Below are 24,585 nucleotides of genomic sequence, written 5' to 3'. Positions count from 1 at the left end.
GGTGTTGTCGTTGTTATGTTTCTCTTCAACTTGCTATTTTCTTTACCGGACTTTAATTTTATTCGTAGGTAAGTTAGGGATTGAGATGAGTTAGACAATCGTAGGTAGGCTAGTGCTTAACATTAGTTGGAAGTTTCTAACAAAAAAAGTTTAAAAAAAATTTAATTATTCAAAAAATGCAAATTAAAAACGTTAAAATATGTAAAATACAATACCTGAAACATGTAAAAGTCCTAAAACTTAGAAATACAAAATTGTAAGCAGGTGAGATAAATTAATCATTAGAGGTAAGCTAGAGCCCTGGGAGTAATTTAATTGTAAGTAGGTGACTGACTACTATTCTTACGACTTTTCAGTATTTTTTTGTTACGTGTTTGTTTTTGCTTCACACCACACCAACAAAACATACTAAATTTTTTTTTCTCCGTCGCCTCCATAGTTCATAATTCAATATACGTTCATTTGGTTCACTCACTGGTTCATTCATTTAGTTCATTCAATTTGATTTATTGGTTAATTGATTGATTAATTGATTAGTCGATTGGTTGGTTGATTAGTTGATTGAATGAATGATTTATTGAACGGTTGGTTGGTTGCTTGTTTAATAAATGTTTGGATAGATGGGTGGTTATTAAACATTCGAATTTATTGGTTGTATGTTTGGTTGATTTGATCACGTCTCTACTCACAAGCATACATATATACATGTTTATGTAAATGTGTGTGCACATGTGTGTTATACAAAATGTATGTGTAAAGTGTATCTATCTTCGATACTTAACACAAGTGTTATTATAAACATATATACACATACACATATACGATACACACATACCTATATACAAATTAACATACAAATGTACGTATATATAGATTATATATTTTTGTACTAAATGAATTGCTTCTTCGAGTTCCTCATCGTCGTTCGCATTTTGTGCTTGTTGTTTTAGCCGATGTTATTTCAATTATTAAATTAGAAATTTTTTAAATTGAAAGACGCTTCTCAGAAGATTATCTGCTGTCTGATTATAATTATATTGTAAATAGATTGCCTTTCAGTGTTGCTACCTTCTAATTTTAAACATGAGATAAAGACGGACGATTTGGGTTGTCTTTTCGCGGGTGCGGTGCGGATATGGTGCGGATGCGGATAATGAGCAATGCAGATGCATGCGGTTGCTGACGTAAACTCTGCGGAGGTGGGTGGTTGCAGTTTAGAAAAATCTTCTCTGCTTGGGGCTCAACTAGATAAGTTCATGCTATGACTGATCTAAGGAGGACGGGGGCAAGTCAAGGTTCAACGTTGTGAGCAATATTTTTGTTAAAATTCAGTAACATTTAGTTTTTGGAGTAGTAATCAAATACTGGTTATTGGACTCCGACACCCAGATTCTTGTAAATTATCTATTAGTATTATAAGTCTAAGATCTATATTTATTAAATTGTTTAAACTAAAATTAACTTTTAACTACATTTATTCACTTTTAGTTATTATTTCCCGCTAAAAATTAATTTCCATCCTAAAAAAAACATTGACTTTTCTATAAAAAGTGATAAGTTTTTAGACAAACGGCAAGACAATAGCATTAGATGAATTGCAATAGAACTAACTAAAGAACAAAACAGTTTTTTTTAACCAAAACTAGGTTAGAGTTAATTTAATGTCTTTTTTAGCCTAGACTCTCTAAATGTCTTAACTAAACTTGCTAAAGCTAACTGCTAGACTTCTTGGACTTATAAGTCGTATAGATAGCTGATAGATAGATAGAGGCTTGCTAACTGGCTCAACAACTTATTTATATCTGTATGTTTTAGTAGACTTGTTGCACATTTGCTAATGGCACCAGAATAAATTATTTGTTATTATAAAATTATGCTAATTTTATATTTACATTTATGTTTTATAATATAATTTTTAGTATTTTATTCAATATTCTGTTTTATATAAATTAATTATATAATGAATGCATAAATTAATTAATAGAACAATGGAGGCAGATGAGAACAATGAAATTATTCCAGCTGAAAATTTCACACCACCAGAAAGTGGAGAACTTTTGAGTAATGAAAAAACTGTTAAAGAATTTAATATTCCATCTGATGATGATGATGAACTGGAGTTAGTTTCAGAAGATCAACCTAACCAAGAAACAATAGATTTGAAAAATCTGCCAAAGGCAGATAAAATCGTTCGACTGCCACTGACTAGGATAAAGACGATCATAAAGACAGATTCTGATGTCAACTTGGTCAGCCATGATGCTGTCCTGTTAATTACCAAAGCAACTGTTTGTTCATTAAAATTCTCTTTTATTCATATATATAACTATAATAAGTATATTAGAATTGTTTATACTTGCATGTGCTACTAGTATAATTGAAAAAGTGAAATAAGGATCTGGTATGGCTTGTTTTATATTAATGTTATAGACATTCTATATTTTTCGATATAAGCATTTAGTATTTTCAAAATTTTTTTACTTAATATTCATTTTCAGGAGCTTTTCATAGAAAGTCTGGCTGAACAGGCATATGAAAACACAGCTCAAGCCAAAAGAAAAACAGTGTATAAAAGAGACATAGGTAAATTCTTTTAATCTTTATGTTTATGTTAATCCATTTGATTTTAATTTGACTCAAATGATGCTATTCCAGACTTGGCCATCGAAAATATCGAATCTCTGGCTTTTTTAGAAGGAGTATTTGATTAGCTGATAATTTTTATTTTTTTCTTAAAGTATGTAAATTCAAAATTTTCAGTATTTTTTTATTTTTGAAAAGACAAAAATCCAAATAGCTGGTTAAATAATAATTATTTGCACACAACTCAAGCTGACTGTTTTGTAGTCAACATTTTATTAAAACATGCTAAATAATTAGTTATAAATAATAAAATGGATAAAATATTTTACCTATTTATTTTAAATGAATAATTTTGAGTTTATGGGATGAATATAATTAGCAAACAATGAAAAATTTAATAATAAAAAAGATCTTAATTTTTTCATAAATTTAGCAATATACTTTTTAAACAAAAACCTTTGTATGTACAGTGATAGATGGATGAATTTAACATAGCTTACATCCCTAAACGGCCACACATAGGCAACATACTGGAATAATTTACATTAAAATGCATTTTCATTTCAATTCATAACCAATATTTTTATACAGTTTTAATTACTAATACAATTAATTTTACCAAGATTGTGGTGGATTTATAAACCGCCTAGAACAATAATCTCAAGAGTTCAAATTGTGTTTTGGAACCGGATAAATTTGTATATAACATTATTGTGTTTATTTAAATCAACGATTGTAAAACAATTATTTATAAATGAAAGATACCATCAGCAATTTAAACACAATTCACTTAGCCTTTAAATGATGTATTTTAATATTTTTAAAAAATTAAAACGAACATTGCACCTGAATTCAGAAATCCGAATCAACTTAGTCTTTAAAGTCATATAACAAATCAGTTTTACTTGTTTGCGCAAATATACGTTCTAGCATCTCGAACATTTAACAAAATTCGTGAAGTGCTGAGTTTTTTTTCAAAAAACACTCAACTGGTCGTACTTTAAATACAGTTTATATATACAATACATTCTTCTATAATTAGACATTACACTAGCAGTCGAAGTAATGACAGTAAACAACGTCACCACAAACACGAATCCACTATAAGACTTGACTAGCAGCACTCTGGCTCTGGTATATGACGGCTCCAACAAAATTCATGGCAGCAGCAATCGTGAAGACCGGGAACCACCTGCCGTGACTCTGAACGACGAGGTGAGCCGTCAGTGGACCACACATAATTCCTGGGATGGTCGCCTGTCAAGTGAATTGGTCCAGTGAATGCGATGTCTACTCTTAATTTGTGATTTGTTTTAAACATAGAAATTTAGCTACAATAAATTGATAATGACTAAATTAAAATTAAAAACCAAATTACAAAAGACCAAATTAAAATTGTTCTAGAATCGGCAATTTTCAATAACGGCTTAAACTGACGATAATGTTGGAAACTGCAAACGTGATTCCCGCGTGGTTGGGTGCAATATCAACGTGGTTGCTCAGGTGACCCGACGAGTTACACGCACTCAAGCCCATTGACAATGATACGAAGCTGCATGGAAAAAAAACTTTCATAACAAACCAACCAACAAACAATTTAATTCTAGACATTGGTCTTTTGAAAGTGTGATATTTGTAAAGAAATCGGCCACGGCTGTTACAAATCATGCCTAATTTTTGTCAATGTAGAAAAATGTACTGAGGTAAGAAAATTATTTTAAACATTTAGTATAAGAAAATGTAAAAAATATGTCTTAGAGAAATGAACATATAGGTTATCCTAATTTTCTAACATTAAATTTGCATAATTCATGAAGACACCTGTACTTACACAAGCCTGTGTGAATTCATTTGGTCTTACCATTGTATAAAACTGATGAATAAATAATTATCATTTTATTACCAGCCGACTTGAACTACAGTGAGATGAATAACGTTAAAAATTATCAGTTTATAGACAAATCAAAACAACTTGAGACCTACATAACAGCTAGAACGAGATTGTTGACAGCACTGAAGAAGATGATGAAGACCCCAGGCCCGATGAGGCCGAGCACGGTCATCAACCTCCGTACCGACAACACCGTCCACTTCCTTAATATTAAGGCATCCGCAAAGTGACCTGCCACTAACAAATACCATGAAATATATTTAGATTGCATTATATACAGATGCAGTCAACACGTTTGAAATATTTATGCAAAAGAATAGATTTATGTATAGAATGAAAAATTCTTTGGCATAGTGCCATCAGAAAAATTGTTGCGTAATGATAAAAAATGGATGTGCATATTCATGGTTGAGTTTATTTAAATTTCGGTTATTAAATGAAAACAAATTAACTACAAAAACCAAAGAGTTGGGAGAAGGACTCACCGACACCGATGACAGAATTCATGAAGTATGGCAGTGCAGTGAACATGATCTCGTGCTTCTTGGCACTGAGACTCGTGGCCAGGTATGTGGGCAGCCACTGCATAATGATGTAGTTGGACCAGTTCATACTGAAGTGGGCAATGTAGATGGACCAGAGTGGCCAGTGGCAGATGAATTCTATCCAACGGGGACTGCTGTTTGGCAGCTTTCCATTTGATAAATTGTAGAAATTAAAATTTCTTTCTGAAAAATTATAACAAATATGTTGGAAACTTTTTGTAAAATTTTGCACGAAAATCGAGCAAAAAATGATGGGATATTTTACTAAATTATAAATCAAATGCAGATGTTCAATTTAAAGAAATGAAGATTGAAATATATATATCTGCATCAACATTGAACGAAAAAGACCACTACTATTAATGGAGCACATTTTTTGTTACTAACATTTTTTATAACTATAATAATTTGAATTAGCATAGCATATGCAAATCAGAAAGAAAATTATATTTTTGCCCTCAATTGATTCAGGTAGAGAGAAACATATGCAAAAACAACTAAATCAAGAAGCATCGCATAGGAGAATGGGCAATTTTGATTAGAATTTGCATATGCACAGGAGCCTGTGAATGAGGTATTTTTCTAATAAACAAAAATATTTTAGTGTTCTAAACCATCAACTCAGTGTCACAGATTTCTATTTCTATTTATTACATAGATGCATCTTATATATTAAAAATATTCAATGACATTTTGCATTTTGAAAACCATTTATTACATTGATTTTAATATTAAAAACTAGTTAAAAAATTGACAAACTGTGGATTAAATATGAGTAAAGAACCTTGGGTGGTTGGATGAACTCCTCTTCATAGAGGGGGCCCCTAGCTTCCCTGTACATGACCAACCAGAAGAAACACCAAATGAATCCCATCGACCCAAATGAATAAAACATCCATGGCCAATACAGGTGTGGACATATCTGTACCAAAAAGAGTATGTATATTAGTATATATGAGCATATATAAATGCATATGTAAGAGCATGTACAAAACATTTGAATCTATACAAAATTATTTAAAAAATTTCATGAAAAAATGCTTTGGTTTTAATAAACAATGTTAAAGTAACTCAAAAGTTTACAAAAATGTTTTGACTCTGCTTATTGTATGAAAAAATGTTTAGGTTTAATTTAAGTTATTTAGTCAAAGGCAAATGATTGTATAGTTAACATATCATATAATAGAATTAAACAGCATCTCTTAAAAAATAAAATAAATATTTTTTATGAGTAAACAGCAGAAACAATGAAATGTTTTTAATTGGAATTTCATTGATTTTACGAGCAAAATATCAGAATAACCAGAAACAAAGGAGCAACAAAGGGTAAGTAACCATAACCAAACATTGAAATGTGGCACAAACTGACCAGTGTAGCCATTGTCTGACCAATGGACCCGAGTGCTAGCAGGTAACCAAACCCTTTGGATCGTTCTTCTACGGGCAGCACATGGGCAAATATGTGAAAGATCGTTGGTAGCCCTGGCAAAAAATATTATCATTGAAATAAATTAACACTTTTTAGTTTACCTTAGTAATTATTAAATTCCAAATGTTTGAACAACACATAAATTTTAAAAAGTACATAGACTAGTATGAAACATTTGAAACATTATCATAATCGATAGAATATTGTTTGCTGGTAGGACACCAACCTAATCCTTCCCCAATCCCCAAGAGAACTCGAGTGAATACCAAAAAGTAAAACATGTGACTTATGAATGGTGTTATGAAAGTGCATAGGGACCAAATAAAAACTGCCAGACTCAACACCTTCTTGCCACTGTACTTTCTTGGGGCACTGCCTCCTACTAACTTTTATAAGAAAAACCAATTCATGTTATAATTCAGACAAATTCAATTCAATTTTAAAAAAGATTTTATTTGTCTGAAACAGAAGCAGGAGATCCAAAATAAGGTGATAATGTAGTATAATAGAATAAAATTTTTTAATTTAAATAACATGAAATGAACAAGATTTTCTTTATGAGTTTATATGACAAATTATTATTGAATTTATTGATTAGCAACCATTAAGTAGAATTAAATAAAAGTGTATTTATTATTAACAGTTACAGAAAAATAATATGGAATTGAAATAGGAACATAATTAAAATTAAAAATTAGTAAGAAGTTAACCATGCTACTCATGTATCCAATGGAGAATGCACTGTGTATCCAGCCTTGGTCATGTAGGTCCCAACTGAATTCAGAACTCATCTGTATGATGGCGATTGGCATTATCACCCTGTCAGCCGAGTTTATGAAATTCGCCACCGAACAGAGGGCTATTGTGCTCAAAGATTTGGTGAACTTTGACATCTTACCCTTCTTTTTTTAAATCTAAAACTAATAATAATCCAATCTGATGGATTTGCCTTTTTAGTGCTTCAATTTCTAATCAAAATCCGTAAAGTAAACATAAAAAAGAAAAAAACAAAACTTTAATTTTAGTTTAAAACTTTTATTGTTAAACTTTTAGTTAATAATTTAATTTTAAATCTTATTAAAAAAAATTGTAAAACAACCAAAGCCTGTTTCTCAAAAAACAAAACTCAGATTTTTGAACCAACTCATACTTTCACAACTAATACGTAATTTAAGATCTGCCATATCGGACTACCTAACTCACATTTATATTTTAATATTTTAAATTTCAAACGTTCACAAACGATCGGCCATATCGCCTGTCTTCATTCAAACCGTGCAGTGCAACGCAACCAACCAGCACGCCATATTGAAAATCTTCAAAACAAATGTTTGCAAATTCGATCGATATATCGTGTGGGAAGGGACAATTATATTCAATGGTCTTTTTGGGTAAACATTTCTATTACCCCATATATGTATATAGAATATAACCCATTGATACCTGAAACATAAATAGTTTTATGTTTATTTTAATTAGTTTCGCTTATCAAACACAGCAAAAAAATGTTTACTATAAAACAATAAAAACATCAACGAATCATAATAACAATAAAGCCAGTAAGAACAAACTATAGGTGATTTTTATACATGAAGGATTGAATGAATGTTTGAGCGAAAAAGTGTTTGATAAATTATTTACTTGATTAATTAAAAATTTATGAAAATACTACGCACTAGAATTTGTTTGATATTTTGATAATTTATTATATTCAATCAACCAATTTTGTCAGAGCTTCTCTTACATTGTAGCTACTTCATTCATTTTGAAAAGGAAAGCATGATATATTAGAAACATTTTTTAGTCGAACACATTGGAATAACGAAAACATCTATAATATATTGTATGTGGGATAGTACGGTACCTAAGATAGTCTGCCACGTTAATGAAGATCCTAAAAGAACTTATGCAAAGTAGTATTGTTTTATTGTATGTAATTCTTTTATACCTACATGCGCTGCCTTCCATACGGTTGGAGAAAATAAATGAAACACATGTTAAGAATTTTGTAGTTTAAGCACCAATCTCCTCAGGCAAATCCACCTAAAGTTTGTTAAATATAGGTATGCATACAGATTATAAAATGAATATTTTATTGAAAATCTCTGGGAATGATGATGTAATGAATTAAAATCTTGTTATGGAGGTAGATTTAGCTTAATTGGTTGGTGACTAATTGTGAAGATAAGAATCGGGCGTGAGAAAGAAGCAGTCAATGAATAACTGATGACGAGCATGAAATGAAAGCTTTGACAGTTGCGATTATGTTTGATAAACTTTGTGTTTTTATGCACGTTTTTAAAATCAGAAAAGTCTTAACTTTTTCAACCAAACCAATATGAACTTTTCAACGTCCTACTGTTGTAAATTCCCCAAACACTTGACGTTCAGTTGCGTCATTCAGCATGTTTATTTTATTTACGTCATTAAAAATATTTTTTTCTACTATGTCTGCTGTCTCGACAAATGCCAATCAAGCCAATTAGTCGTAACGTGACTGGTTTCGTTTGAAATATACCAAAACCTGAAAAATGTTCGGTACAAAATTGCCAACAAAACGTTCTTTTATAAAATCAAATTTAAATGACATATTTTAAAAATGAAAACGGTTTTTTATATATAAATATATATATATATATATATATATATATGTGTGTAATTGTATATGTATTTTATGTTGTAAAATAATTATATATCAGAAACAAATTTTATTAAATTTTTTTTAAATTAAAACATTTAATTGGATGCTTTTATTTTGAAATTTCATGATGAGGAGAGTGTAGAATCTGACTTATTCATAACATACAAAACTCGTAAGTTTGATTAACACTTCATTTATTTAAGTTGTATCGTTGCAAACATATTCCTATACAAAATACGATGACATATCAAAAGCATGAATCAATGTGGCATTGTAATACAACAATTGAACGTTCTCACAGGATGAATGTACCTACCTTCTTTAACAAATACCTTAGTGACATACAGTTAAAAGATTTAATTCTATTTAATTCCTCAATTTATAAAAGTCTTTTAATATAATGCAATATAATATAATATAACATAGTTTTGTATGATTGAAAGATTTCAGTTTTGCGAAATTTCAAACTTATTTATTTTTATTACTTTATATTGATTTATTGAATTGAACAATTTTTGCGTCCAAAGAACTAACTACCTTGCATGGCTGTTGCGTTTTTCCAATACAACTAATCATGTTTCCTCTACTAATCATACTATTTTTCTATTGTTCAAACAGTTAACTAAACATTAGCGATAAAATTTCAATATGTGCTAGACAAGATATTGTCAGTTAAAATTTGGGTTTAGCCAATAGTTATTTTAGTAATCACATACAATAATTAATAAAACTCATAAAAATGTCTATTAACCATAAGAGCTAGAGGCAAACTTTCCTTATTTTTAAATTGTAACCAGACGTATAATATATCTAAGTTTCAACAAAATGACACAACTTCCTGTAGGTAACCTAACCTAAAAATGGAACCAGACACTCGCATATAACTCACAACATACAATTAGTAATAAAATTAATCGCGCTCAAAAACAACTGAACATAAAATATGCCTCTGACATCCGACTGAAAGCATTAAAACTGTATGAGGCTTTCTCGGTTTGACTAGACACTGAAGACAGATATTACCGTGAATATTTATTTATTTATTGACAAAACTGACCACAGGGCCATAATAACCACTTATCTAGACAGAAATAATAAAAATAACCAAGTTGTATAAAATGTACGCCGAAACAGAAAAAAAAGAAAATTAGAAAAATCATAGTTGACATTGATAACACATCCTCGTGAAATAGTACAATAAAAAAACGAATATTATACATACACACATATACAGTATAGTCCATACATATATATGTTATAGCAAGTATATATATACACAAACAAATATATACATATATATATATTAACTATAGTCTTTCACTATCAATATATATAACTATATTGTTATATTATATTATAATAATATCATTATATCCATGGTAATTAGTGATACAAAAATAAAAATGTCAAAGAAACATGCACATTCTAGAGTATAAATTTTCAAAAAAACGTAAACTCAATTCACTCTATCATGTACAATCTTAAATAAATATGCTAACGAATACTCTAAAATTTAATTTAATGAGAATAATAATTTAGTTTTTAAAAATTTAAAGTCAGAAAGAATTAGTCACGCGAATATTGAAAGAATAAACAGAGTAGAGTGCCAGTCAACTAACTATGCCAACATCGTGACGTACCTGGCTGGCGAGCTCTATCGCGCCTAACTTGATAATAAGATACAAAAATAATTAAGGTATGTTGTACAACGAATGCATTGTATGAATATGCTGGGTTGAACATTTTTATTACTCATTTATTTATCTTATAAAATTTTACTTGTCATGACTCATCTCATGTTGAGGTAGAAAAAGTTGACAGCAACCTACTGTCCAGAAAACCCGACAAAGCTAGGACAATTTTTATTTTTCAGACCAGACTCCTTCCTTTGGCTAATCCTCTGAGTTGATTCTAAATAGACATTCATGTAAAAATGAGCAACATCAAAACAATGTTCAACAATGTTCAATGTTTAACCCCCGTAAAACTGATGTCTAGTGTATAGCATACATATTAGATGTACGCATTATTTCAAGTATATTGTAAAAAAATGTTTCAGACGACGTTATGAATCATCTACAATTTGATTATATTTAACTTATTTGACATTTCACAAACTAGTTAATGATTGCAATGATTGCGCATATAATGTAAAACAATCATATATATGCAGAGCAAACACGCGACTTATTTGCCTACTTCTAGCAAACGTTTTATTACTCACTTACTGCTATAATTAAAACAAAATCACCATATTTAATATTATTAACCCAATCGCAATAGACAACAGATCACGTACAAGTTCAACCTTCTGAAGAAAAAAACTAAAATAACGTAAATAAAACCACGTACAAGCAGCCAACAAAAACACAAAACAGCAAAAAAAGCATAACAACAAAAAGGTTAGAATATGCCAGGGAATGTTGAATAATTGAATAATAGTTCGACTACTGATTAGATATGCATCATGAACACCAGCGCGTGTTAAAGCTGGCGGCTGTTTTCAGATACGGGCACGTAAACAATAAACAGCTGACAGGAAAGTGAATGAGAGAAAAGGCTGCGAGTATTTATTCATTATTGCTCTGGATAGATACGTTTGTTCGTTTTTGATCGTTTCTCTCAGAGAATGTAGAGATTTTTCTGCAATTTATTGGAGATAATCTGTTTTAAGTTGATTCTCCGCTACAAAAAATTAATTCACCATGAACTCTTTACTAAAGATTTCATGTGTTATTCTAATTTTGGTATGCTCTTGATTTTATTAATAATTGCTAAAATTAACTTATATTTAACCATCCTATTACAATAACAGAAAATTTATTACAAATAGGTAGCAGCAGCAGTCGAAAAGTTGGAAGCCGGTGGAAACCTTGAATGGACCATCCTGAAGTACGTGAATCCAGGCGGAAAGATCAGCAATGGACAGATCTGTGAGTGGTACGGCCCGTGCGACCATGTCTTCACGTTTGGATTGGATGACGTTAACGGGTGATTGAGCATTTTAAACAACATTCAATTCTATGTTGGTACGGGCTAGTTTTTCAATTCACAGATTGCATTTGGTCTTACGAGTTTTTTCTCGAACGTTGCTTTGAATGTAGAGAGTTTTTCAATGTTTATTTGTTTCAGTTGTGTTTTATAACACAAATATTTTGCATTTTAATGAAAATTTATATAAAAAAATTAACGTAGCGATGACAACCCACTAACCACTCCGTTGTTGACGAAGAAGACTTCAGCATTCAACAATGAAGACACGAACACATTCACAAGTGGTGCTGACAACCACGGCGTCTTCAATCCAATCATCTACCCCTTCACTTTTTGGAAGGTCAGATAATAAGCTTCATTATTTAACATTATTATATGGTGTTAATATTAGATGTTGTTTTAATTAAAAAAAGCATAGATACATTTTATTCCTTTGTTTCATAAATAGAGTCAACTTCTTGATCTATCTACTTATATGTTAAACTTATTTCAAAATATGGTCTATTATTGGCAAACTTAGCAGCGACTAAACCAAATGAATATTTATAAATATTTTCCGAACTATTCAGGGAGGCATACGGTTAAAAGTGTCAGTGGTTGATGACGATAGTGTATTTGGTTTTAGCCCCGACTACGTGGATGGCCTTGTGTATAAACTGGTTGCAAAACCAAGTGCCAGTTATTTGTCGGCGGTATCTGTCAGTACTGTCATGGGAATTAGGACCAAGTAAACTCCTACTTTACATTTTTATGCTCTTTTGCTAGTCTCATAAAGTGTTTTAAATGTTTTCTTCTCTCTTGTGCCTTATCCTTTCAGGACACTGGTGACCATCGACTTCCACAAAACCCGATCTTCAACACTTTGTAGCAGTTGAAATGTGGTGGTATTCATCAAGTGACACAAGGACTTCACGAATGTAATTCGTTGTTGACCGCAATCTCTTCTCCCTGCAATCTTTCCAGTAGTTGTTAGATTTCCATTCCTTCCTTCCGCATGATGTGGCCAAAAACTTTAACTGCCTCCGTCGGATTATTTGTAATAATTTCCTCTTTTCATAACCGGACTGTTTTAATACATCCTCATTGGAGGTATGAGAGGACCAACTAATTTCCATAATATTATTCTCACAAATCACATCTCAGCAGCATTAATCCTCTTTTCCATTTTAAAAGTATAATTAACTAATAAGAATTTTTCAAAAGTCATCTGGAATTTGATTTGCTTATATAACCTGAAACGTTGAATTGAGACCCAATTGAATTATATTTTTTGGCAGACTATACTTCACATACCGCGTGTACTGCGATGCCAATTATTACGGAGATGATTGTGCCAAGAATTGCGTAGGTCATGATGATAGCCTAAATGGCCATTACAGTTGCGACTCGTTTGGAAACAAAGTTTGTCTAAAGGGTTAGTGTTGTAGTAACAGAAATTTCATTTTTTTAAAAATATGATCTTGCACAAAAATGTTAAACAAATTCATTAGTGATAGATTTGTAAAATATGAAATATTGAAATGCTTTTTTAGGCTGGGAGAACGAAGGCAACAACTGCAAGGACCGACAGAACGATTGCGAGACGAACAACTGTCAGAACGGAGCTCTCTGCATTGACGGCATTCGTTCCTACACATGCCAGTGCAAGCCTGGATACACAGGTCTGTCCGTGGTTCAAAATGTTTTGTCATGCCATTTAATATCTGATGATTTTGTTAGTTTATAAAATAATTTTTACATTACAATTGTTAATCATGATGGGATGGGAATAAAATTTTTGAAAACAATTTAATTGAGAGCATATTTAAAAAAAAACTTATTTTATTTGTCATAAACAATTAACTAGATGAATATATATGTATTACAAAGACAAATACTGCGACACGAACATAAATGAGTGTTTGTCGGGTCCATGTCAGAACGGAGGTGCGTGCATTGATGGAGTCAATGACTACACGTGCATGTGCCAACAGCCATACGTTGGGAAGAACTGCGCAAAAACTGTTAGTTATCATTGACTTGGTGTTTTTGCTGTCTAACTTTTTGTATGATGTTGTTGTTGATGTTGTAAAGAAAATTGTAAAAATAAATTTAGCCATTTAAATAGTAGAACAATAAACCAGCACAATAAATGTTGTGATGAAATAGGTGAAAGTACAAATGGATTTAAATGGTCGAACAACATTTTTTTAAATTATTATTTGAATGAAAAGTTCATTATTTACATAATCTTTAAAAAACAAGCACTTGAATCAGATTATTAGTTTAAAAAAAAACAGTTGCATGTGTAATAAAACTTATAATTTTTTGACTTGTTGAAAAGGCCTGCACCGTTTCCAGCCCTTGCAAGAACGGTGGATCATGTTATGGCGATTCAAAATGCTTGTGTCCCAGTAACTTCGTTGGAGATTTCTGCGAAATTCCTCTCTGCAACAAGACAGGTTATTCAATTTATGTGGTGATCTTGCTTGTTTTTTTATTTTTTATACCATTTTATTTTTCAAAAATAAAACATCTATGGAAAAAAGAACCCATTATGGCAGCAATTTCTTTTTTAAACGACTCAAAAATCCCATCATGGAAGAAAAGTGAAATGGTGAACAACATTTAAGACCGATATTAAATTAGAATTTTAAAATAACAGTCTATTAAACCAAATTTGAAAAAGATTAGTTAGATAGAAACTCATTTATGTTCGTGTTTTTAATTTTTAGTAATTTGATATATTTTTAAATTATTGAAATTGCTGGTGCCACGTAGGTTGCTTGAACGGTGGAAAGTGTTCGTTGGATGGAAGTTGCATGTGTCCTCCAGGTGTTAGGGGTTTCACGTGTGACGTTGTGCTGTGCGATTTCACCGGTGGCTTCTGCTTGGTTAGCAGCTTTGGAAAATAATTACCATAATGTTTCGGTTTCTGTTTCTTTTGTTGAATTATTCTAGTTTTCACCAAGTAATATTTTTTTAATTATCAAAATCAAGAGACTCTGACACAGAAAATATTTGCTTAATATTCAATTATTCAACACAATTTGCAGAATGGAGGAATTTGTACGAATGGCAGATGCGAATGTCCTAATGAATTCGCAGGTAGGATTTTATATTCCTAATAAAGCATTTGAAGGTAGTGAAAACGATACACGTGTAGATTTATTAAAACATATTTCAATAGTTAAAGATTTTGAAGATCCGTTTGTCAATTCAAAAATGTTTCTTCAATAATTCAGGCGCAACGTGCGGCGAGAACATCGTATGCAAGTACACGAGATGTCAGAACGAGGGCCAATGCAGGTCGGTGGTTACCAACACGTCGACATCCTACGAACCAAAATGTTTCTGTCCCAGTGGCTTTTCTGGAGCTTACTGCGAAATTGTTCCACAACTGGATGTTGTTAAATACAACAACACGTTGAGTTATGTGTCTGTGCCGGATGAACTGAACAAGAGACCTTTCACGCCAGTAAGCTGCTTCAAAATGTTTGCACGGATTTAAAAAATATAATTTAATAATAATTTAATAAACTTAGAATTGGTAAATTTTTTAATCATAAAAAATTTTTTTTTGAAGTTCACAAATTATTTAAAATATTAGGATCCTAATTATAAATTTTGACTTTCTAATTCGTTCACAAGTTGGAAATCCTCTTCATCTTCTTCATCGTTATGACGTTCGTTCTGTTCATCATCTGCATTGTTCTCAGCGTTCTTCTCTGCAAAGCTCGCAAAAGCCTGAGGTGAACTATAATAAAACTATATTTCTTCAATTGTTAAAACTATTTTTTCAGCTGTTTACGTAACGCTAAATGAAAAAACCTTTCAATTTATAATTTCAAGCAGGAACAACAAGAAAAAGGTTCTGAAAAGCGTGACATCAGTCACGTCTGACTGTTCGTCAACGTCTGATGTTTTCTCAGAGCCAGGTAGAAGTACCGTCAACAGCAGCACCACCAGCAGCCACAACGACACCTTCAAAACTTCAGAAAACTTTTCCATATCCAACACGGTAACTTCTTCAGTTCTACCAAACATTTATTCGTCTACGTTGGAAGATAGAGCCCAAGTTAACAAAATATTCGACGATTGCACCTACTCCCGACTTAATGATGAAGAAATCGGCTTTGGCGAATGTTTAAAAAAAGGAGTGGTAGAAAATGAAGTTAACAGTGATAGCGCTCAAATCTTGGACGCTTAGGGTTTCGGAAAGAAATTAACGGAAATTGTCGTGATGTTCGAACATTTACAGTTTTTTACTGATGTTAACATTTTTCAACAAAAATGTTTCATATACTTAAGAACTTTTTGTTACTATTAATATAAGTTACTATATATTTTTTGTTCTTGTTCGTTTAGTATACTAATATAGTTTATTAAAAATGCTTCAAATTAAGAGATACAATTGACCAGTGAATTGTGTTTTTGTAAGGTTTTTATACATCTTGAAGTTCTGTAAATTTACTAATCTTATTGCTCATACATACATGATAGTAAATCTATCTGCTTTTATTGTTAATGTCAGAATTTTCTAATTTGAAAATTTTTGAGACATTATTGTCGCAAACCAAATCAAACTTCTATTTTTGAAAGTTAAAATATAAATATTCATGTTATGCACATAGTTCTGGCTTGAATAATTGTTTTTTTATTAATAAATTAATTTGTCATTATTTAACTTACATCAGATTCATCACCATCGCCGTCATCAGCATGTATCACATCATAGCATTGAGTCATTTATTCAATGCTTAGCGACTTGAAACCGTTGTAAAGACCGAGCGCAAAATACTTCACGATTATCGGAGTGATGAAGAATATTCCAAATCCTAACTTATTTTACTGCCAAGTATAACGTATAAACTAAAATATACTATTGAAGCTTGGGCTAGAACATTGGTGCGGGTTTCTTGTAATAAAATTCATCGAATCGTAACAAAGAAAAAACATCACAAATTATTGGATTTGTATTTATTAATAAAATACCACAATAAAGTTATAATATAATAAGTACAATGAGATAGGATGAGTGGAGAAAATGACTTAAACTCTTTATGAAATGAGAATAGAAAAATTGGAGACATCATATAAAATGACGATAACAATTGAAGTTAATTGTACAATTATTTCGTTTCAGAATCTTAACACGAAATAAAAAATAGTAAAAAAGTGCAAAGACATCAGTTTAGTGACACTTAATATGACGGTTACCTACTTACATCTTTCAGTTGGAAAAAACACTCTTAGACATTATTCAATATATATATTATTTTCATTAAACACGTTAAAAAGTATAATCAAATTAATCAAATGAAAGTTCAATATAGAATATAGAACACATTGCATATCGTCATCATTTGTATTATAATTTAATTATACTCTCAAATAGAAGCCATGTCAAAATTTAACTTAAGTATTACAATACAATTTATGTATTACAATACAATTTGAGTATTAAAATACAATTATTTAACGCAAAATACAAAAAAAAACAGCAGATATATTGAGAAATAATTCCAATCAAAATTTTAGAATTTCAGTCGTCAGTCGCAAAATTTCTTTACTGTGTTGACATCAATATAACATAAGTTATCTCACATTTTTGATAATTATTTTCAAACCTAATTCAAATAGCATGTATTATATTATTACATAATATAACTTTTAATTATATTATATACATGAATGCACACATATGTAATTACTTAACAGTATAATGTACGATAGACATGTATGGGTATAAAAGATTGATGAAAAAAATTTACAAGTCGCGAAATATCACGAAATATAATATCAACATGCAGATTTGATAAAATGGTTTCACATTAACTTTATAACCGCGTACCTAGGTCGTGACAACAGGTAAATGCACATTTATTAAATGACTCATAAACGCATACAAACAATTAAACAAACAAGCTGAAATCGTATGCTCAGACATTTGTATGCAATTGTAAATACACACACATATATTTATAATATATACACACACATATATATATAATAGAAATGTAAGCTGTTTAAAGTGCAACTATAACGTCAAAGAGGAAGTTATGCAACGAAAAACATCAACACATATACAGTACACACAAACAAAATCTGCACACAAATTTTTCACATACTATGAAATTATTTTCATTAAAAGTTTAAAACTATTGAGCTTTTCAACAATTAATAATTGTTATATATAAAAAAATAAGTGTTTTTACGATGTAAATTAAAATTTGCAACTTAGGTCATATCAGCTCAAAGAGAAACGTTAGCTAGATTGCTAATTAAATAACTGAACTTATTTTTCAACAAATTTTGCCATCAATATTTTGAGTGACTTATAAAATTTTGAAAACTTGATTGTAGTAACTTGTTTAATAAGAAGTTGATAAGGAAAAGTAGTGTGGTACATACCACTCTTTTTTGCAAAGAAAAGATGAGTTTTGTTTCAGAAAGCGGAACTTATGAGAACACAAATGCATACAATTTAAAACCCAGAATGACTGCAACGATTTGGCATCATTAATTTGGTAGAACAAATCAATCAAGAAAGATTTTAAAAGAACACGGTTGATTTATTAAGCTGACAAGTACCTAACCTAACCTTATTCCTCCTTCACCATTTGGACCAGTTGCTTGCTCGCTTCCTCTCTTACAGGAGGACACTTGTAGAGTGTTCGTCCGGAAAAGAGAGAGAAGGCTGCCTAAGAATTATTTTGTTTATGACCTGGAACCTTACTTTTAAAATTTGTCCTTTATCAGTTATTTAGTACTGATCTTCGAACAAATAAATATCTTAAATACGATAGTTAATAAAATACAATAAAACATTTTGAGTATAGGACCATCTCGAGGAATATATATTACAAAAATAAAACGCGCATCTAGTTACGAGGATTTTTATCTTAAAGTTACACAAAATAACCTGATCACATAACTTTTACGCACACGCACAGACATCTTACGCAAACAAGAAAGCAACACAGAACTGCATTCAGAGGAAGTGAGCAGGTAGGTACGTATTCATTATTCGATACATAGGTACGTACTTCTATATTCACTCGAGTAGATATTCCGTAAATTTCAGAAATTAGTCAGCCTAAGAAGTCACGGAACACCTAGAAACAATTATAAAAGCCGAAGAGGCAGTATAGACAAAAATAAATATAGGTGGAGTAAGAATGATTTAAAACAACAGTCAGTTTGACAGACATTGGCATTTTAAAATTGTTTTTGTATTTCAAGACAGAAATTTTTTTTTAAATTGTTTTTGAAAACACCGACAATAAATTTTTAACTTTAAATAACAAAAATAATGAGTAAAAGTGAGAAAATACGTACAGGAAATAATGGTCTTAAGAGCCGTATGATTCAAAATATTTAATGATAGGAAGAGCAAAAATAGTGTACAAAAATGAAGAATGTACCAACACATGCATTCATGCTCATGCACGCATATGTTAATCAAAATTGATATTAATATTAAATATTGAAATGTTAAAAACAACATTAAAAACCATGTTATATAATAAAACATTTTTATATTTAGAGAACAACTTTTATAATATAGCTCATGAGATATTTTACAAAAAGCACCAAATATTCCTTGACCATTTAACAAACGAATAAACATATAAGCAAACAAACGAACGAAAGAATTAATGAACGAACAAACAGTCAAACAAACAATGGCACACACAACACTACGTACATCATGAAAGAGAACTCCATACGATTCTTGCATTTAGTGTACATAATGAATTATTTTGAAACAACACACACACCCATCCATACATACAAACAAACACATAAAAACACACATGTGGGTGCATTTGGAATATTTACATCACGTACTGAGTTATGCGCGTGTGTTGGTTGTATGCGGCTTGGCGGGGAATGCAAGTACAGTTAACTCTCAAGATGAATGAAAAATAATGCAGTTTCATTTTGAAACTTTAAAAATTAAAAATTTTAATCAAATTCACATATTTATATCTTATGTATTCATTTTTTTTTATTTGACAACATATTGCACAGCTCATGCCAATACTAGCAGGCAAATTGCAAAAACTACGGTCCTGAAATTTGAAAAACAACGAGAAAAAAATATGGAACGACAAATATGCACGAAACACAACGGTGGAATGAATGAATGCAGAGAAAATTGTATTCTTAAAAAGTTTAAAATATTTTAATCATCATAAAAAACCTAAAAAGGCTTTTAATTTGCAAGTACACGTTACGAAATTCATCTTGAAATTGATAAATTCTTAACAAAATTTTTTATCGCAAACAAAGAATAAAAAGTGAGTGAGTGACATTTGAAATGAAAACAGCATAGCGTACAACGTCAATGAAGAAACGAAAACAAAGATTATGAAGCCCGTAATTTTAAATTTAAAACGTAAAAAAACATCGTACCAAAAATAGCTCAAATTCATGGTAAGAAAATTATCATAATAATTTCATTATTCTCTAACAAATTATTAATGTTTATAATAAAAATAGTGAAATGTTAAGAGCGATGCTCAGAAATATATTGCAAAATAAGATGATATTTTAAGTTAATTTTAAGTTAAGCATCATGTTACAGAAATTATTTGACACTGCTGGCGAAAATATTTTATCAAAAACAATTTTTTTTACTTAATTATCTATTTTTATTTTTAGTAAAAAAAATGCCCTAATTATGACGAAGACAAAAGTGTTAATGCTGCAGTTAGATCATCATAACAAGTGATTCTTTGTTGCCAAAATGCTTTTGTATTTTTTTATATTGTTTGATTTGCTTTCTCCGAATTAAAAATGTCATATCTTGTTTTTTCAACGAAAAAATAAAATTTCTTTGAAATCAATATCTAATACACGCTGTTTCGGGCGTGGCAATGAAATTATTTGAAGAATAAATATACGAAAAAGTTGAAAAACGGAGAAAATTTGTACGATTTCCAAAGGAAAATTTTAATCACATATGATGTGGTATATTTTACTAATTTGACTTCCTCTCCCGCCAACAGATATAAAAATGAGTACATCCTTACATATGAACATTTACAAACACACACACACACACGCATACACACCCAGGCACACACACACACACACACACACACACACACATATATATATATATATATATATATATATATATATATATGTGCTTATTTTTTATTACGTCAATTTAATTAATAACTTATCCTATCGAATCGACATTTCAAAACGATCAACTACTGTTTCCACTCTGACACCAGAAACACCAAATTCCACGTGGAACGGCATTGATGAAGTATAATTATACAGATGCAATCAATAAATAACAAAGATGTAAAAATATAAAAAATTTATAAAGCAAAACAAATTAAAAAAAACTTAATCAACAAGAAATTAAAATACCATTAACGACAACAACATTTCATGATTTCATCATACCGGATGTAAAGCTAAGTAGGATAGGGAGGGCAAAAACTATGGAAGGAAGGAAAGAGGGAAGTGCGATCGTTAGCACCAGTCACCATCGCCATCGTCGGAATCGCTCTCAACATTCTCGCCAGTCTTAATCTCAACTGGCTTACGTGACTCAAGCTGTCCTTGCCCTAAAAACGGCCGTGTTTTAACTTCTTTGAAACTGCGAGGAAGGCTGTGCGTTTGATGAGCAGTGTCGTACTTAAGTCGTTGCTGAAGTTGTGAGCGTTGTAAATGTTGCTGCTGCTGGTGATTGAAATGTTCCGGCGTCAGTCGCCTGGGAATCATTCCGCGTGGCGGTCGCATACCTTCGCCAAACACTGGCGGACGAATTTGTCGCTGCGGAGGAAAATTTAAAGAAGACCGTGGTATTCGTTGAGGGAAAGGTCCGCGCATCGGAATTCGAGAACTTCTGATTATGTAGGGAGGTTGAGAACGTGGTTGAAAGGGAAGTTGTGGCGGCGGAGGTGGCAGACGATGTTGTTGTTGTTGTTGCAGTTGACTGCTGCTTGAGCACCGCGAAATATCATCTATATCTGGTGAATGTTTTTGAAAGTCACTGGCGGGAGATATTCGTTGTTGCTGCTGCTTGTTATGTAGAAGTTGCTGGTCCTGGTGCTCCGATCTGGAGTGTGACAACGTTATCGATTTGATGCTGCTATGGGACGGAGAAGGGTCTAACAAAGGAAAATTCAAGCTATCGCGACGACATGGCTCGGGTGGCGGGTCTGGTCTTTGCTGGAATCGTGAATGCATGTCCATGTCATCTGGCTGTAGAGCAGTTGGCGAAGTCAAAACGTGAGGCATTCGATCCTCGTAAGTTTTTGATGTTCGGCGTGATTCTAAGTTTAACCTGATTGGCTTTCTTGGAGCTTGTGGAGTTCTGCGAAAGTCTTCAGCAAATACAACGTTGGGACTGGGAGACCTGGATCGACCTGTCAGATCACTAGAACCAAACGTTTCTGGATGTTTTTTGCTAAGTTTGCCCAAACTTCCTACTGAGTCTTGACGAAATTGGATGTTTGAAGTTGTCGTTGTCGATGTCGTCGAAGGTGGAGGCGTTGGTGAGTCTCTTTGTTGGCATGGAATCAGTTGGCGCTCTAGTTTGTTATAAACAATTCATAGCATTAATTAAACGATGACACAAAGTTTTAAAAAAAATTAATTTTTTCTAACCGTCTTGACTTTTTTGCTTGATGAATATGGTTGGTGATATTTTCTGCTTCAACTGCTGCAACTGTTCCTGTTGTCTTAAATGTAAATGTTGCTGTTTTTGTTGCTGCTGCTGTTGTTGGTTGTAAATATTCGGAAGTGGAGAGCTTTCGGTGCTGGTAAGATTCAAATGCCGATGTGACTGTTGAGAGACGTTGCTGGCGCTGGGAGAGTGGCTGAGATTTAACGGCGACGATTGTTTATGTTCGCTGGTTGGACTGAAAGGATGAAATTTCTTCAAAAAATCTACTCTCTCCTTTGAGTGCTCTTGCGGTAGTTGTTGTCGTTGATTTGGTTTGGTTAATAGAAGATCGAATGAGCGGTTGGCAATTTGTTGATTTTGAAATGACGGGTCATTTTTGTCGTTGTCTAATGTGGAGTAGTGTTGTTGATTTTGTTGATGTTCAGGGTTCGTAATTAAATTGTTAAACGCGCTGCTCACAGATTTATTAATAGACGATATTATCGTGCTTATCGATTTTGTGAAACCAGCTGAGCTGATGACGTTGGTTACTTTAACAGTTTCAAAGCCGTTGTTTTGATCGTAGGTTGTGGTTTTGAGACTTTTGATGCTGTTTTGCGAAGGACAAGGACGTATTTTTGAGTTGTAGATCAACGAGTTGTTGTCGTGCTGCAGCGTTTGTAATTGTTGGTTGAAGTTGAATGTCCTAGATGATTGTTCATCTGAAGACATTCTCGTTGGAGAGGTGGCAAATCTTGGATCGTTTGAGTTTATTTGTTTGTTCTGCTTTTCAAGAATGCTGTTTTCAATGTTCAAGTTGAACAAGGAAGAATTGGAAAGTTCGGTTAAAGATTTCTTGGCGGATTGCTGTTATAACAAATTTTGCTATCATAAATTTATTTTTTACGTAGAAAAAAACCTCATTTTGTAATAGTATTGAAAAAAAAAATGTTTAGCACTTTAAACCGACCAGATACAAAAAAACAATGAACAGTATTTGTAACATTAGAATCGATCTCACTTGACAGGCTAATAAACATAACAACGATTTTATGACATTAAATGGATTAACCCCTTCTTTGGTTTCAGGTTTGACGTCAAATGCATTGTCATCGCTGGTTGTGGTCACGAGGGCGTCAGTGGATGAGGTGGCTGTCGCAGCTGTAGGCGTGGCGGCTGACGTCGACTCCAGTGCTTGTTTGCTGAAATTGATGATGATGAGAATTATTTAAATGTAAGTATTTTATGTAAATGTCTTCTTATGTAAATAGTTTTTTAATTCACGTTTGATAGTAATTTTAAGTGTTGACGCAATCGAATATAAACCTATTTGAAAAAACTGCAAGTTGAAATTTTAAACGCCAAAATGTTTAAAAATTCCAGCACGCATTTTATTTAATGATTGTTAAAGAATTGAATTATTTTCTAACTTATCAAAAAAAAATAAAATGTAAAGTTAGAAAGAACGAGCTGTACGTACCTGGTAGTTTGTACTGGTGGATGGTTGGGGTACCTGATGACGAATGGTGCTCGGATGGGCTCGTGATGTTTCGAGGAGCCAGAATGATGAGGATGCTGCTGGCTTTCGTTGATGTGACTGGCCAAGTCAAATATTTCTTTCGACTGAAGGACGTCTGAGGCCGAGGTCATGGCACACGTTCCTATCAACTTCTTAAACAGGGTGGGTTTCTGCAGATCATTTAATCGATAATGTAAAAAAAACTGCTCTCACTAAAAAATGTTCATCTATTTTATTTATAGTAAAATGTTACAATTTAAGAGTTACACAGTTACATAAACTTAGTTCATTCATAACTCAATTATTCTAATTTCAAATTGAAAATGCTGCCGAATTGGTATTAAAACCTTTCAAATTTCCAAGTTAAT

At 31.8% G+C, this 24,585-nt stretch overlaps 4 protein-coding genes across 4 annotated transcripts; 2 read left to right on the top strand and 2 right to left on the bottom strand.

Annotated features, from left to right (window-relative positions):
• Window positions 1-2,180: 2,180 nt before the first annotated feature.
• HELRODRAFT_127849 (hypothetical protein) lies at window positions 2,181-2,708 on the top strand (the record flags this gene model as incomplete). The annotated part of the gene is made up of 3 exons (XM_009014384.1): window positions 2,181-2,288; window positions 2,499-2,583; window positions 2,656-2,708. Coding segments are annotated over 3 exons (246 nt in total), but the record flags the coding sequence as incomplete, so codon positions are not given.
• A 142-nt stretch (window positions 2,709-2,850) lies between these two features.
• On the bottom strand, window positions 2,851-7,752 carry HELRODRAFT_97629 (hypothetical protein). The gene is made up of 9 exons (XM_009014383.1): window positions 7,159-7,752; window positions 6,675-6,834; window positions 6,389-6,501; window positions 5,804-5,941; window positions 4,960-5,164; window positions 4,567-4,711; window positions 4,021-4,135; window positions 3,017-3,840; window positions 2,851-2,989 (listed from the first exon to the last, which is right to left on the bottom strand). Exons 1-8 carry the CDS (start codon window positions 7,339-7,341, stop codon window positions 3,685-3,687), a joined length of 1,215 nt encoding a protein of 404 aa, XP_009012631.1. The 5' UTR covers window positions 7,342-7,752; the 3' UTR covers window positions 2,851-2,989; window positions 3,017-3,684.
• Window positions 7,753-11,694: 3,942 nt separating this feature from the next.
• HELRODRAFT_109730 (hypothetical protein) lies at window positions 11,695-16,691 on the top strand. The gene is made up of 13 exons (XM_009014382.1): window positions 11,695-11,836; window positions 11,923-12,080; window positions 12,285-12,423; window positions 12,653-12,810; window positions 13,361-13,497; window positions 13,616-13,744; window positions 13,953-14,086; window positions 14,407-14,524; window positions 14,844-14,956; window positions 15,119-15,170; window positions 15,308-15,540; window positions 15,714-15,814; window positions 15,915-16,691. Exons 1-13 carry the CDS (start codon window positions 11,795-11,797, stop codon window positions 16,270-16,272), a joined length of 1,872 nt encoding a protein of 623 aa, XP_009012630.1. The 5' UTR covers window positions 11,695-11,794; the 3' UTR covers window positions 16,273-16,691.
• A 4,869-nt stretch (window positions 16,692-21,560) lies between these two features.
• HELRODRAFT_168534 (hypothetical protein) lies at window positions 21,561-24,348 on the bottom strand (the record flags this gene model as incomplete). The annotated part of the gene is made up of 4 exons (XM_009014381.1): window positions 21,561-22,624; window positions 22,701-23,565; window positions 23,720-23,900; window positions 24,212-24,348. 4 exons carry the CDS (start codon window positions 24,346-24,348, stop codon window positions 21,561-21,563), a joined length of 2,247 nt encoding a protein of 748 aa, XP_009012629.1.
• Window positions 24,349-24,585: the final 237 nt, after the last annotated feature.

The sequence above is a fragment of the Helobdella robusta genome (assembly GCF_000326865.2).
Source record: "Helobdella robusta unplaced genomic scaffold HELROscaffold_13, whole genome shotgun sequence".
Lineage (NCBI taxonomy): Eukaryota > Metazoa > Annelida > Clitellata > Rhynchobdellida > Glossiphoniidae > Helobdella > Helobdella robusta.
The sequence above is the reverse complement of the archived record's forward strand: the minus strand, read 5'-3'. Positions and strand labels throughout refer to the sequence as shown.